This window comes from Mercenaria mercenaria, chromosome 12, assembly GCF_021730395.1.
Source record: "Mercenaria mercenaria strain notata chromosome 12, MADL_Memer_1, whole genome shotgun sequence".
NCBI classification, from domain to species: Eukaryota; Metazoa; Mollusca; class Bivalvia; order Venerida; family Veneridae; genus Mercenaria; species Mercenaria mercenaria.
In genome coordinates, this window is record NC_069372.1 from 39,528,975 (window position 1) to 39,546,291 (window position 17,317).

The 17,317-nt window shown below is 34.6% G+C and overlaps 1 protein-coding gene across 1 annotated transcript; it reads right to left on the reverse strand.

Annotated features, from left to right (window-relative positions):
- Positions 1-206: 206 nt before the first annotated feature.
- Positions 207-16,067, reverse strand: LOC128547547 (uncharacterized). The gene is made up of 8 exons (XM_053520528.1): positions 16,019-16,067; positions 11,562-11,603; positions 8,652-8,842; positions 6,943-7,027; positions 5,669-5,872; positions 4,929-5,156; positions 2,907-3,104; positions 207-442 (listed from the first exon to the last, which is right to left on the reverse strand). Exons 1-8 carry the CDS (start codon positions 16,065-16,067, stop codon positions 207-209), a joined length of 1,233 nt encoding a protein of 410 aa, XP_053376503.1.
- Positions 16,068-17,317: the final 1,250 nt, after the last annotated feature.

The following is a 17,317-nucleotide window of genomic DNA, read 5'->3' on the forward strand; positions in this document are numbered from 1 at the left end:
GACTTGGGAGATTAATGATGGCTACATTATGATTTTTTAATATAAGTTTCGACTATTTTCAATTTTTAAATCGTGTATGAGTTTATCTTTATCGTCATTCTTAGAGCCCAAGAATAAGTTATGAATATTTGTTCAGAGACAACAAGGAGTAACGCTTCCTACATTGAAAAATGTTTGTTTTAAATGTTTCGAAATATAATTATCCTTTATGTTTTCTTACGACAACAGTCCAGTCTTCTGTAAATATTGACACCAGTAATATTGTATTCATCGCCAAGATCTAACATCAAGTAGGGCTTTATTTCTTTCTGTGTGGACACACAGGTGGCTCCAAACTTAACATCTTGATTTGTATCTCCGTCTATAGCATTACTGGCCAGCCAGCTCCTATGGTAAATACTTGACGCCTCAATTTGTTTCCCAACAGCAACATTATACGTGCCTTTAGACAAATAATATAATAATGAGCCGTATGATAAGATAAAGTAGTTTCGCAAATGAAATTAATTCAAAGTTTACTCGTCAAATGTTATTTACAGTCAAATTAGAAATAACAAACATATGAGCCGTGCCATGGGAAAACCAACATAGTGGGTTTGCGACCAGCATGGATCCAAACCAGCCTGCGCATCCGCGCAGTCTGATCAGGATCCATGCTGTTCGCTAATGGCTTCTCTAATTGCAATAGGCTTTGATAGCGAACAGCATGGATCCTGACCAGACTGCGCGGATGCGCAGACTGGTCTGGATCCATGCTGGTCGCAAACCCACTATGTTGGTTTTCCCATGGCACGGCTCATATGTTTGTTATTTCTAATTTGACTGTAAATAACATTTGACGAGTAAACTTTGAATTAATTTCATTTGCGAAACTACTTTATCTTATCAAAGTGTTTAACAATTAAATATACTGAAATATAGATTAAAGTTTATACCACACTGCTTAGTTAATGCGACACCTTTAACGGTTTAATAATATGTTTTAACTATTTTGGGAGAATTTCGGAATAGGAATAAATTTTTATGTAATTATTACTACTTAAGTAAGGTATTTCTCAGAAGTCCATCTCCAACGCCGATACAGCAACTCTTCAGATCAAGAGACAAAAACACAGTCTGTTAAATTATATTTGATCGAAGTAAGAATTTACAAACTATTTTTACACTCACAAACTTCACAATCAACACCACCAAAGCCGTTTGAGCATGCGCATGAGTAGTTTCTGCAGTTATCTAGATCGTCACAGTGCATGACGAAACAACTGCCTCCATTTTGACAGGGATCGTATTCGCATTCGGCTACAATGGAAGTAAGTTTATCACAACAATTTGTCAAAATACCAAAATACTGTCTTTTTGAGTAGTTTTAATGTTAAAAGAAATTATTTGAATGTTTTATGGTTCTTGTTTGGGAGTATATCTGTATTTTTTTATATCAAGATACATCCAAATGTTCTCTTATTGTACAGTATATACTGCCTTACTTTGAAATAACTACGATCTCTATTTTATATAGTGTTACTGTATTCGTTAAAAATCATTTTACCTACAAAATTCTTAAATTGTTTGAATGGTAACATGTAGATACAAGATAATGAAGTTGTTGAATCTGTCTAAAGGATTTTTTATTTCAATTTTGCTATTGTGCGTTTTAATCGACCTGGCGGGGCGGGGTTTTGCGGCGGCCCACTGCATTATTGTGCAGGATACGTAATATATTCGGCAACCTGATTTCTTATTCAGTGGCCACCTAACTTACATTGTAACCAAGGTAGCGTTGAATATTAGTCGTTGGTTACCGAAACATTACGGAATTAAACAATTAAATTGCTCTACCTATTTTGCTCGTTTTTTGAGATTACCATTATTTGCATAAGTCAGATATAAACTCCGCCCCACCAGGTCGAAAGTAAAACGCACAATATTACATATAATAAAGAAAACAGAGTAAGAAATATTTTTTATTTGAAAAAAATGAATATTGTTAGAAAAAAACCATTTGCTTAACCGCAAAATTCCCGTCAATGGTGCAAATTTCATGCATTTACCTACATTATCGTAATACAGTTCAGTTTTTCCCCATTGCATTTAAAGCAAATTATATAAATCCGTTTGTCAGAATGACAATAAAATCTGTAAAAAGATCCTTTGGAAGTAAAGAATGCAATCAAGCAGAATAATAGCAGACTCAGTTTGATTGAGTCTGTTCATGAAAGGCAATGAAATATGCAACACCTCTCACGCCCACCCCCTCTAGCACCGGCTTAAGCGGAACTCTATTACACATCAATTGAATGGACTCCATGATCCCAATGGACCAGAAAATACAACAACACTGAGTCCAAGTACGGGGAGACATTTTACAGCCGCCACACGACACTTAAAGATTGCTGTTATGATAGTTAATAAAATCTGTAAAAAAGATCCTTTGGAAGCAAATAATGCAACCAAGCAGAATAATAGCAGTCTTGGTTTGACTGAGTCTGTTCATGAGAGGCAATGAAATATGCAACACCTCTCTTAATTAGTTCCTCAAAATGATAACACTTGACATCAGTGCACGAGTTCTTAAAATCATCGACTGCAAATCATTTGCCCTTCACCGCTTTGGGTTTAAAACTTTGCTTGTGTTGTAGAATACTATCATGTGAAGAAACCATCAATCTGGCTTCAGGAAGGTTGGTGGTTCAATCCAAGTGCTTCACGTGCCTAATATAATGCCCGGAGGTGCACCAATAATCTTTCTCTACCATCAAAAGCCGGAAATTCACCGTAAGTGCCTAATATAATGCCCGGAGGTGCACCAATAATCTTTCTCTACCATCAAAAGCCGGAAATTCACCGTATGTCACATACTTGTGTCGGTAGGGCTCTAAAGCCAACAAGAGAATGACGATATCATTTACCTATCCTTCCAAAAACTTCAACTTCGCATAAGTGAAAGACTCCCCATCCATTTCGTACCAGTTCTACAAACCTTGCTTCTGTGTTCATGCCAAGAATGATATTTTGAATGTTATCTATCTGACCTTTTATTAAGGCTGCGTCGATCATTGTGTCTAGTGAGGTTCCTACTCGTAACTGAACATCATGCGCTAGATCACCTTTGTAAAACACAGTTTGATTTTATGTTGACATGTACCTCATAAACACTATATGCATTACTTCTTTAAATGTCTTTCAATTTAAAACAAATATCATAGTACTACTTTTGTCAGGAATTCATAAAACATTTTATCATTTAGATTTCCATTTTCTTTTAATAAGGTTTCAGGGAAATTAATTTCCTCGCAAGAACCTTCATTTGTAGTTGTGTCATAAATATATCGTCACTGCTCACATTACTATATTGTTGTAAAGGTAACATCATATTTGATCGCACAGAACAGTAATTACTTTAAATTTGTCAAAATATTACCATAACAAATCAAAATGCAATAATATAGCAAACATACTTAAGCTGTATGGAAGAATTACCAAAGGCAACACGAACTAGTAAGACATGTTTAAATTGTAACAGAAGCAATTTTCACTGGGACTATGATGATAAAATCACATGAGTACGGTACCAAGATGGATAGCTTTCAATTTTATTTTTGATACTTCATTGCCGTTTCTTACAGTATTTATTTTGGTAATATTGATGATTTGGAGTACATCGGGGAGCAAGCTAGCAGTTAAGGTAATTTTCTAAAGCACGGTAAATTTGATGAAAGCATAGAAAGCATGATACTAAATAAAGAAAGCATGATACTATATATAAGAGCAATTATTTTATTTTTCAACTCCACAGCGATATCACAAGTAATATGTTATTATGATAATGTTGATGATTTGGAGTACACTAGGAAGCATGTTGCTAAATATTAGAACCAATTGTTTAGAACCAAATGTCATTTTGATAATTTCCTACACTTGGAAGAATGTTAACTGATGTCAGAAGAAACCCTTGTAATTTTCTACTGCAAAATATTCTCACTATTAATAACTTACTGGTACTGATGATAAACCCGGACAGATGATAAAGTCGACCACCTTGGAAATATTCGATTGCAATTGGTTATTTATATAATTGAACACATCATCTAATAGTTTCCACTAACAACATCAACTGGTGTAAATAAAAACAATATTGGTAAATATTCAGTATAAATAAATGACTTACATTTATCTGTATAAATCTATAAATCCAAAATTACTGGGGAAGAGGGTGTCTTTTGTGCATGCTCACTGTCGCCACATGAAGGCCTGACATTGGGTCACTTTTCATTACTTGATTAGGAATGACTGTCGCAGCTTTTTGGGGAAAGTTTCAATATAATACTATGAAGAAAATTTTGTAAATGACAAAGTGGTCGAATTTATCATCAGTCAACCTGCGTACAGTCCCAATTTTACAAACCCCTTTCAGGGCCTCACTTCGTGTGAGTTTGCTAACTAAATATAAATTTGAAATATGTAAAGTTTTCAGCAAATGCTAAGCTTTATTTTGATACCGACCATTGATTACAAATTGCAGAAATAAAAAAAGTTACAGGTAAAAGACCTCATTTTGTGTTCGGGTTATCATCAGTACCAGTATTTGATAATTTGGATGATTTGGAGTACACTAAGAAGCATGTTATTTAATACTGGAATTAATTATTGTATTTTTACTACAAAGTAATCTCACTATAAATATCTTCTTTTTCATTTTGGTAAGTTTGATGATTTGGGGTACCCTAGAAAGCATGTTAATTAATAAAAGAATCAACTGTTGTAATTTTGTAAATGTATTCTAACTATAAATATATAATTTTGATGATTTGGAGTGCATTTATTATCAGAACCAATTACTATGTTACTGTAACTTTCTTCACATTAAATAGATCGGACATGTTATTATTCATTATGATAAAGAAGAAGAGGACGTTAATAAATAGACTTACTGCAACAATCAAGTCGATTGTATAGTCTCACCAGAAATATCATAAATATGTCAGCGAGGTCAACTCGCCACCAAGGGTTGTCCTCTTCTGCAGTGTTGAAACACGAACCCCCTTCGAGCATATCTTGATCAGGAATACCGTCGATGGCTAGGCTCTGGTCAAAGAGATTTTCTGGATTTACTGTCGATATGTGTGCAGTTTTTCGAAGGGCAACGTTGGTAACGTCATCTAAAATAAAAGTTATAATCTTATACAGTCATGAACCCTATATTTGACATTGCAACATACAAAAGTAGAAATATGTTCCGTATTTCAAAAGAACCACAAGATCCTATTCCTATCCAACATAATTGTTGTGCCCTGTATATCTTACCCTATGTAAGTACGGAAGCCAAGTAGGCTTATGAGACGAAAAAACTGCCCGACATTATTTCTAGTAATATAACCGACCTAAAACAGTTGCTTGGCCTCAAACTATTAGTAAGAACAATAGCAGCTGCATGATTAATATTTATGATCAATTTGTTTAACCATTAGCCTGCTGGTGGCAAGTGATTCTGCTTTTGTGGCCAGTGCAGACCAAGATCAGCACTGTTCGCCATTCAGTCAGTATCTTTTTTGGTAAGCATCCCTTTTAACAGTTAATGGTACCAGATTGAAAGATTGACATGTTCATTATAGAAATTCAGCAGGGTAAGGGTTAAATGGCTTATATGGATATTACACACACTGTCTTTTACCTTTTACTCCATAAACTTCCACCTCACATAGAGGGTAATAGTCTGCGGTACCATCTTGGTGAAACTCCACGTATCTAGCTTGACTGTTACTCGGCATAATAAAATCCCGAATATGCTGTTCAGGGTCAGCAATTTCTATATAATCAGGGATTTCCAAGGTCTTTACTCGAGTTCCTGTCTTTAGATTTAGATCATCTGTTGTGACTGTCAGATAAAAAATTAATGCGGTCTGATACAGTCGTTAGATAATAGTCAAAGTCGAGTGAATTTGCTTCGACTGTTTAAATGCCCTTCAAAAGTTATTAATGCAACTTTTAATCTGCATGTAATGCAATAGTAGTCCTTCAAAGTCTGAACTGATTTGATTTCATAGTTTTGTAAAGGAGGGTTTGTTGCAAATATAACTATATATATACCGTAAAATATCATGTTTTTTGAAAGACATTTTTTGCAATGTCATACCAAAACTTGAGAGAAGTATTATTCTAGAATTATGGTAGTTTAATTCCGACATTTTTGCCTTGGCGTCCTGGGCACAGCTGTTCGAAACTTTAACCGGCTGTTAAACTAACGGTGGGTTAAATTTTGATTCAAAATATAAGTATTGGCGGGTGTTTTGATTTAATTGTAAAGACTTTTAAATTGTCAACATCCTTAACTTCGGAATTTGTTTTGCTAAGTTTCCTAACATGTCGAAATAAACCCTAAAAGTTAATCTACCGTTAGCTTAATCACCTGTTAAACGTTCGAACAACTTGGCCCTTGTATGGGCGCAAGAGCAAAATGACGAGATTTTTCTCTTTGATGCGTCGGCATATTTACGTGTTTGCGCAGGAGCTTTTGTGCAGACAGATATTTATATAAATCATGAATGCCACATTTTATAAGTTTCGGACGACGAATGCTCTATCAGAACGCACCGACATGAAAAGATGGCATTTGAAAATTTTGTGCGTTAATTGTCTTCCAGGCGTATCTCAATTTTTGTCTTTTCTTCCTAAGATGTGGTATTGTTTCCCTTTCGAAATAACCTTTTTTCATCCAGTAACAACATTCGAACATTCTCAGTCGTCAAAACTTAAAATAAGGGTTTTTTTGCATTGGCGCCTGCACCAAGATGTCGACAAGAGACAAGAAGCTAGCAGAAATCGTCCATGTGAACTTTTATCAAGTGTTAAATGGCTTAAAATCGTAGGAATATGCACGGTTTTATTGAAAAAAGAAGATATTAAAATTATAAAAGAAATAAGTTATCATTTGTATTTTTAGCTTACCTGTTTCACATTCCTCAACATCACAGTATTCGGCTGTTACATTAGGATCAGTGGTGTAACACCAGGGTGTAACAGCAGGAACATACTTTATATAATGTGCAGAAGAGTAAGCAATACTATAACCGCGGCAGTAATTATGTTTTAACGAATAATAAGGGTGTATGTGTGGATATTGCGTGTCCCATCGTTGACATGTTCTTCCGCTGACTGTGGTGGTTGTTGTACCTCGATATCTCCGTACTTGATTGTGTATGTAGCAGTCCTTTTCTTCAACAATTAAATAATTTAATTATACGTTTGCCGTAAGTTGAGACATTGTAAGTATCAATACAGAATTGTATAAATGAACAAACTTCTCTCGCGGTTAACACTTGTTTCTTTCGTTGATATATAACTTATTTTCAATAAAAATGTATAAATAATCTATTCACAGGACAATGTATTTTACAGCCAAACAACTCCAACTGTATAATAATAATATTCATTTTTTTGCAACAGGTTGTACCATGTAAGGAATAATAAAGTCCGACGAAAGAAACATTTAAGTAGGCATTTATAAGTATGATGTAAAGTTCTCTCCGTCATGTTAGCATTTATTTCTAATTTTCTTCGAGTAGTCACGTTTTTCACAGGCTAAAAAGGCGCATCCCAGCACCCAAATCGAGGGGTCAGAGAGAAAATGGTCCAAGTTCATATCGGTATAGAAGCTCTGTATTTACTTATTTATGCATTTAGGTTTGTTTAAAACACTTCAAAAAATGTGAAAAATGTATACAAACTCGATGAAAGCATCTTATTTTGTACAAAGGTAGTCCGTTGTAAGACTTTTGGCTGTACATGCCAAGAACACATCCCATTGAAATTACTGATGCATCATGTATAAATTTCAAGCATAAAAATAGCTACATCTATGTATAAGGTTTTGAAAGAATTTAGCCGCAAATGTACAATGGACTGACAATAATTTGGCATTTTTATTTATTTAGACCTTATCCGTCATTAATGAGCTGAATGCAGTCTCAGTCAAGAATACCGATGCATTTTAGTCACTTTGTAAATAGCTATAGTGTCCTGCGGGTCTTTTCGTCATAGGTGCCAGCCGTCCAGAACGTACAGAGGACTACTGGAACTAGGGAGTTGGAAAGGTTACACAGCGTGGTCTATAGATATTAAAATGAGCCGTGTCATGAGAAAACCAACATAGTGACTTTGCGACCAGCATGGATCCAGACCTGCCTGCGCATCCGCGCAGTCTGGTCAGGATCCATGCTGTTCGCTTTCAAAGCCTATTGCAAGTAGATAAACCATTAGCGAACAGCATGGATCCTGACCAGACTGAGCGGATGCGCAGGCTGGTCTGGATCCATGCCGGTCGCAAAGCCACTATGCTGGTTTTCTCATGGCACGGCTCAAATTATTATTAATATAAAGACAAGAAAGCAGTAATTCAATGTGTTAGTTCCTTTACAGGAATTTGTTATGATATCTCCAACAGTAATTAAGAATGCGTGCATTGGTTTTATTGTCCGATACCTACTTTAGTTAAAGGCAGAGGAGATGTAGTTCGCCCTGCACCTGTCGTATAAAGGCAGGATAGTTTGTGAAGCAAGTATGTAAGACAGATGACTTACACAAAAATAAGGTGTTAGTACGAAGGCATAAAATAAAATCTTACCAATATCATCACAACAATCCTTTGAAAGAAATACCCTGATACGAAAAATGGTGTAAATGTCACCAAGATCCACCTGCCACCAGGAATTTCCTTTCTTCTCAATATTGATACAAGAACCATTTGCCACATACTGATCTGTATTGCCGTCAACAATTAAACTGGAGTCGTGCTGTGTTAAATGTGACTGTAATGTTTCCTTATGGACAGCAACGTTTGTGACGGAATCTGCAAAACGCATTGATGATTTTAGAATACGTGTTATATTCTTCAATCAATCATCATTGAATATACATTGATAGCTAATGACTCATTTATTTCGGATACAATGAACTGGCGTGTCGGTGTTTGAGAGAGTGAGTTGGGTTTCACGGCGAATCGACATAAAAAGGTCATATATGTATATCATCTGTGTTTGAAGTCGTGAATGGTGTTGTATATTTAATTACCTCTTATGAACACAATTTAGTCAAGACTAACACGGCTATTTTTTGCGAAGAATAATTTTATGCATTTTATAGAGTGACACTTTTCAGGGGTTGTTCTAACATCGAAGTATACGCATATTTAGAGATAGTATCACGCCCACACACTGACAAAAAGACTTTTACATTTGCGCGCACCATTGCAAAATTTAAAAAAAATAAAATGTTTCTTGAAATCAAAAGATGTATCAAATAAATAATGAAATGGTACATTACCCTCTGCTTCATTATTTTCCAATGAAGATTTTTAACCCTGATAGAAATGACAATACCATTTATGCTTTAAAATAACGTAAAATAATGTATAAAAGTATAACTTGTACAACCAAATCAATAGTGTTTGTAAATCATTCATGCTTTAGATATAGGAAAGATTCCGAAATCAAAGAATTTTCAAAGTTTGAAGTAAAAGAGACGTTGAACAATGTCTGTAAAACAAATCTACCTCCGTATTCATTTCAAAAAGCGATACGAAGAAATCTGTCTGCACAAAATACAGTCCATTCTCTATAACAAAGAGCGTTACGTAAGATACGATGACGTGGCTTTGCAAATATGCTACTATTTGCCTCCTGTTTTTCTGCTTAACTAAAGACCGGATTGTCGTTAGTTTGTTCTTAGTTCAAATATAGTTAGTATTTCCCAATTCCTTCGCTCGGGGTTTTAAAGCAAAAACTAATATATAAAGTATCAGTTCAGCTGTATTACATTAAGGAGACGAGTTTGCTCCTTTTTTTTCAAGAGAAACATTGAACTTCTGGGTTTATATAAAATGTGTACAGAAACTTCCTTCCAGCTACGCAGCCAGATGTATTATTTTACAGTGATGTAAACTACAGTTTGAAAGGTTCGTACTATTCACCCAAAGACTGCCTATGGTCATGTTAGAGGTTTTTTTCATGTTCAAGATCAGCCAAGAAAACAATTGATGTAAGGAACCAAAGACGCCGCATTATTTTTAATGATAAGAAAATTAATGATACATTTTGGGTAATTTTTATTTTTTGTTAAAACATATTCTTTCAATAAATACATAGGTTTGCCCATGCATGAATTCGTTAATTGTGATATTGAAATACAGCACGTAAACAGTCAATAACAATTCTTGAGCCAGCAATAACGATGTTATGCTGTTTTACGTGTCTGTATAAAGGTTTATATACCAACACTTTTCAAATTAATACTAGAAAAACTATATCAGGCAAATAGGGTAACTCATTTCCTCACAGTACTTTTATATCTATATTCACAAGTAAGTCGTTTGGAGTTAAAACGTTTTTAATGTCTCTGCTTGTTTGAAAAAAAAAACGGGCATTAACAACGTAACAGTCTTGAGCAAGTGTACAATTTTTCTTATAATATTCAAGGAAAGTGAACCAAAACAAGAAATCCGCCAAGAAAAGTAAAGAAATTGCCATAATTCTGTGTTTTGGAATATATTGGTAAGGTGACTTTGACTTGCATAAAAATGTTTATTTGAACTGCTATCCTTCACACTCAATAAATGCCATGGACCAATACCTTAGCCAATTGCGCCATGGTGGAAATTTTCAAGTATACAACACAATTTAGTAATGCTGACCTTGGGCTTAAACCCTCCTACATAAACCTGTGAGAAGATCCCTTTCAAAGCACAGGACGCAACGAAGCTCAGATTACGCACCCTAGTACAAGCTAAGCGGTATTCTGTTATTATTAAACTTGTTCTGCATGTTCCCTATACCAACATTATAAGCCAAATTTCCTGTCAATATTTCAATCCAAACTTATTTTGAATTTCATAGTGACCTTGACATTAGCAACATTGGCTCCATATGCAATCCCAATATTTGTCTTAAGCTACCTATAGCCCAAGGATCATTTCATATTTCCACAAAAAACTAAAATTATTGAGCGGTTAAAGTAAGTTTTACTTCCCCTATCCACCCTCCTGCTGACATACCAATCAATCTGACCACCGGACATTGTCAACCTAATACCCTGGTTTTAATCTATGCAAAATGTTAAAACCCGCCATCTCCTAAAACACTGGTCTGATATTTTCCAATAATGCCACAGAAATGTTCTTTAGGATATTTAATCCATCTCGAGTTATCAATCAAAAATCAACATGACTGCTTGCGTAGGTGTAGTTTTCCCTTCTTTGCTCAAGGACAACTTGGAAATTGTTTCCTGCAAATTTGCAATAAGGTTTTAAAATTATTGGCAGAAATATTCTTGATACATGTATACATGTACCTGAGCCGTGTAGCACAGGGCAAGCATGGTCCTCTTGTTTCAATTGTAGCTAAATTCTTATTTCACAGTGATATATTTAAAACTCTGATTATTTAAATTTATCAGATGTCTGTATAAGCAACATGCTTTCACAACAATTTTTAATAACAGCGTAAAATGGTTTACTTCCCCATAGGAACGAACGTTCTTTACATCAATAATAATAGTATAAACGTTACTCTTACCTTCTGTGCCGTTTGTAGCGCCAGTAACAACTACAAGTAACACTAAAATTGAAAAACAGTCAATCACTAAGTTTTGTAAAGTCTAGAATTCTTTACATATCGAACAAAACTACTGGTACAATATTTAACGCTCTACAGTTCTTTTTTTTCTGGAACGTTCATGAATCTGACGCTGATGAAGATACACGTGCCACAGATATGAATTACGGAACATTTGTTTGTAAAAAGCGGAGACGATTGGATGTGATTTACTTTTACTGGCAAAACAAATAGGAGCGGCATTACAAATAAAGGCAACTAGTAAAGTAATATGAGCCGCGCCATGAGATAACCAACATATTGCATTTGCGACCAGCATGGATCCAGACTAGCCTGCGCATCCGCGCAGTCTGGTCAGGATCCATGTTGTTCGCTTACAAAGCCTGTTGCAATTATAGAAACCGTTAGCGAACAGCATGGATCCTGACCAGACTGCGCAGGATGGTCTGGATCCATGCTGGTCGCAAATGCACTATGTTGGTTTTCTCATGGTGCGGCTCATATTAATAACCAAAACCCTGCTTCTAGAGCAATGTCGAACCGGTCTTACACATTAAGAGCTTTGATTAATTTAACGTTACTAGATTTGAAACAAGACATTAAAACTTATTGTTTAGTCTAAGTATTACGTGTTTAGTTTTATCCTGCAATATCTACGCGTTTCATTTAACTTAAATGACAAATATTATACAAAACAAATTTAGACAATAAGAAATATGTCCTTTTCTTATAAAATACAGAAAAAATCATCAAAATTTTACCTGGAAAAAATAGAAGATGTAAACTTTCTTTCCAAGCTAAAGTGTTCATTTTGATTCTCTAATTTGATTTATCCAAAACTTTGCACATGTTGTGTCAGTTAAGCAACAGTAAAGCAGGATCGGAATGAGTTCTACTTAAGTCTGTTGCAAAGGAAACACTTAGGCTAATTAATTAATCATTATGTAACGTCTGTTGTAAGAGTATACATCAAATGTATCTGTTTGCCAGGTAAGGCTATATGTTTGTATTACAAGACTGTCTTATATTGCAGAGATTTCGTTGATTCTTGTAAAGAAACAAATATAAAACACTTTTTCAAAGTTATCTTGCCATGGAAATGTCAAGAGTGAGAAATTCATAAACATGCAAATTATTACTCTTTACAAGGCTTATAGATATTCCAATATACTAACGTTTGTTTATAAATGAGCCGCATCCATATGGTTCGCTTTCAAACCCTATTGCAATTAGAGAAACCGTTAGCGAACAGTATGTATCCTGATGCGCAGGCTGGTCTGGATCCATGCTGGTCACAAATGCACTATGTTGGTTTTGTCATTGCGCGGCTCAAATTATGATTTTAGTAATATCTTTAAATGTTGATAATAATACCGTGATAATATAATAAAGTAAATATGACGATTTATATTGAATTATGACTTTTTGCAGGAAGCCATTCATTCTTTCTAAAACTACCTGAAGGTATGGTAAGTTCATCTTTCACTGAAATATTTTATCTTTGAATATTAGAAAAGATTCACCAAATAACATAGGACAGTAATCAGTTATTATTGCAGCTATGTTTTATTCCGTAGCCTTTTACATATTAATATCCTAACATAGAACATATAAGCTAAAACGATTGTTCTCTCGGAAATGCTTGAGAATATGTTTTAGTTTGCTGCGCATACGTATTAAACATAAAGCTTTATGTTCTTCTCTAGTTGATTATGAACACTATCTTTACCCGTTACCCGTAAGCTTACAATGCTTTATACTTACGCAAGTTTACTGGGGAATCGATTCCAGCTATTTATTGCTTTTATTACAATACTATTACAAAGCAAGAGGAGTTGCTTCCCTTTGTATGTGTACTCTGTTTGACAGCCTGTTCGGTTTATTTAATTATGAGCGGAATATTTAATCTAACCTTGAAAAGAGCTAAGAATAATAGATATGGATCAATTATTCAATTCATGATGAAACATGGCAATACAAGTGTCAAGTGATCATATATGAAACTTATTAATCAAATTGATATCCGACTTAAGTAATTTGATAGATGTTGTAACTTTGTTTGCCTTCGCCTATCACTTTTACTATTTTTCATAGATGAATATACACAATTTGTCTTCCATTAGAGAAATATTTCTTTATAACTTAATAACCATGTTCATTGAATTTTCATTTATTTACGATTTTAAGGATGTAAGATGTAAGAAATCAAAGTAGTATGTATCTGATATTTTATCAACACAGTGACGTGTACTTTAACTTTTGTAAAATAACTAGAAGATAAATGGTCAAAGAGGAGACTCGTATGTGTGAAACTTTTATATGCAGACCACTCATTAAGTATGTTGCCCTTACGGGATATTTTTTAATTATCACTTCCAAAACATTTGAGTAATAGACGGACACGAGTATAATGTTTTTGCCTGTATTGGGTCGAGGCTAGATTTTAAAAGTGAGTCCTATCGGCACATCCTTAAACACCTTTGTTGCTGTTATTACATGATGTTCAGTACAGTTTGACTCATCTGATCTAAGAATTCGGTTTGTGCCCTTTCATATCATTCCTTGATTTCATTTTTTTTGATGACAAAATCGCTGACGTTCTGTGCAAGTTCATTGACAGTTTTTTTCAAAGGGAAAGAAAATATATCTGCTGTCTCCTAAAGCCCTAGTTAACCCTTAGCCTGCTAAATTTCTAAAATGGACTGGTGCATCATTCAATTTGGGAAATACCATTTATTATTAGAAAGGGTGTTCACTGAAAATTTACTGACTGGATAGCAGCAAAGGCAGAATCACTTGCTACCAGCAGGCTAAAGTTTAAGTAATAAATTCGAGCTTGATAAGACCTATTTCTGTCTCTCTGATCATTGATCGTGACTTTGATTTTACACTTCACACTCTCCAGCTTGCAAGTAAGATGTTTTGTCTCATACTTTTGTCCAAATACCAGGGACAGCTGGATCGAAATGATTATTTTTTATGCGGATAGAAAAGTGTGAACATCATCCATTTAAATATGCACTCACTAGCATCTCCTCGTCTGTGCATGGCATGCAAAATATCCTGTTTGAAAGAATTTGCATTAACAAAGCGTATTTTTGTCATGTGATAGTATTTTGCAAAGACCTGGATAATAAACTGTCTAAACACTGGCAAAGCACCCAAAATTATAAAAGCATGCGATCAACCCCGGTATGCACTTGCCTAGTGAATACAATGGATTTGGCTTATTACAATAATAGTAATATTGTACCCCTTGAGTCTATTGGTGACTATATATGAGAACGGCAGTTTGACACATGCCTTTGATAAAGCAAATGGTACCTCATCTGCAACGTCCGTAATGCTATGACTGTAAAGCCCTTTGCCAATGTGGTGTGACAATGGTTGATTGATGAATTGACTATCTAAATAATACACATCTATTCTATGCATTTGCAAATTACTTGTGTAAACATATATTCAGCTCATTTAACATAGTGTTCAACTTTATTTACAAGGTACATTAAAAAGTAGGTTTTGACTGTTGCTGAAATAGTGAAAAAGTTCGTGTAAAAAGGCTTCTTTATATTTCAGCATAGAACTGCTGTTCTTGTCACTTTTCGGGGATGTTTTAACAGAAGAGAAAACGTGTCTTAACAGAGAGATTCTCACACTAATTACCTACGCTATTTAAACACCTTTTTTTATATATGCGCGATCCATGGCAAAGTGTAAATATGTCTTTTAACACCATTTTCTAGCAATACACAGTTGTGTCCTGTTTTCTTTTCAGTGTCTTACACAGATCTTTTTTATGGCAGCTTTTAGACCCTTGTGTCAAGATCAGCAATTACAGCATAGCTTTAATCATGACCTGCTTGAGTTGTCTCTCTTTTTTTACAGCTTTTATATAATATGTTCTTACTGTTTTCATCATGTTGTTATAGTCGGTTCAAAAGCTCTTCAGAGCTTATGTTAAAATGTTGCTTTCTTGCCGACTTTAAATAAAACTTATCTTATCTTAAAAAAAAAAACTTATCTTACCCAAAAAGAAATGATGTCAACGTGAAAAAAAACTCAGACATTCTCGCGCATTTCACGATATTAACTACATATTTTTCTGTATTGTACCCTAGATGAATACAGATGTAAGCAGGTGTTGAGAAAAGTATGTCTTAGTTCAACACATTCCACGAAATCGGTTAAGGCATGAGAAAAATAATGCAGATAATTATAATGTTCAAATATTGACATTCATATTTAAGAAATTAAGGAATTATATCACGAGGGCGCAGCCCGAGTGATATAATCATACGCATCTAAACGACAAACAATGATTTTATACATGAGCAAATCACTGTTTGAGATATATTATTTCGACTCTAACACGTTATCAAGGATGATTATGTACGTCCTTGACGATATCCATCAAATACTCGACTGGTTTCTGTTGATTTCTTTTCCAGCGCGCCGTTTTGTCGCCATACGCTCTGACGTAATAATAGAAAGTCAGAAAAATTAATTGTTGAATAATAACGCACAGTCTTCAGCCTTCTTTGTTTGATAATAAAATAAATCATGTCGTATAGAATATAAAACAAGTATCTAATATATACAGTTAATGTGAATATGATTTCTTCAGAAAAAAATTATGATCACAGAAACAAAATTTTGTATGTGAACATGTTTGCGCGGAAAGCTTTTGTATGTGTACAAACTGAATGTTATATGAAATAAGCTTTGAAATGTGATGAAAAACCACTGTCGAAGGTAATGAATAATTGTCAATAAACACTTGTAATTATTTGAGAATGCATGTTTTCTTCAGGTAATTACTTCTTTAGTTGCAAATTATCATCATCATCATCATCATCATTATTATTATTATAAAGGATGAAAATCTTTATTACTTCATTAATACTCGCATCTTGATTTGCATAATGTTATTTAAAAGGTAAAAACACACTTCTGAAAGTTATTCCATTTACATAGCGTTGAAGTTTAGATATAGAAGGTCAAATGCTATAAAACAAAACTTATTCATACAGCTTCATACATACTTTAGGTTCCAGTCTATTATGCCCCTGTTAGTTAGCTCCCTCCACCCCCACCCCCCACCCCCCACGCCATGGACTACTATATTGCATCATGGTTTTGGATATACTTTGTTCAACATTAAGATCTTTGAAATCGAACCAGTAATTTATCCCATTTAAGATGTAACATATTCACGTTGGTGAAAGTAACAGAAACCTCTGAATATTCTAAAACCAGCGACTGCTTTTTTAGACTGTGTATTTAAATATTGTTCGTTGCACCATCTGTCTATCCATACACGAGAATCTAAACATTTGTCTTTTGTTGTAGATCCAGATTTAAATATCCGGATCGTGGGTTACTGATTTTGGCAGTAACTCAGCAGAGCTCGTTACCTCCGAAACGGTTATCCGAGAGCCGGAAACTTCCATTTGCATTTATACCAAGTGATAGCTTATTCAAAGACGCACAACAACAAAGTTCCAGTTTAGTTTTATCTTTTGCATGTAATGCGTAATGTTATGCTGTTTTCGAGAAATTACTTTTTTGGAATCTGGAATGTATTAAAAGAAAGAAAGGACGACTAGATCTATCACGGTGTGTGACTTTTACCGAATTTTACATAAAGGATAACTAATCAGTGCATGAGCCGTTAGTTCTCATTAACGGAACGAGTGTCATTTGGCAAGGTATTGCCA

Bases quoted from the DNA above. Each gene is read 5' to 3' on its own strand.
- LOC128547547 (XM_053520528.1), bottom strand. From the start codon at position 16,067: ATGGCGACAAAACGGCGCGCTGGAAAAGAAATCAACAGAAACCAGTCG. The intron at 7,028-8,651 runs GTATTTCTTTCA...CATTATATAAAG, and splicing joins ACACCATTTTTCGTATCAGG to TATGTTCCTGCTGTTACACC. The intron at 3,105-4,928 runs GTAAGTCTATTT...TGTTTTACAAAG, and splicing joins CAATCGACTTGATTGTTGCA to GTGATCTAGCGCATGATGTT.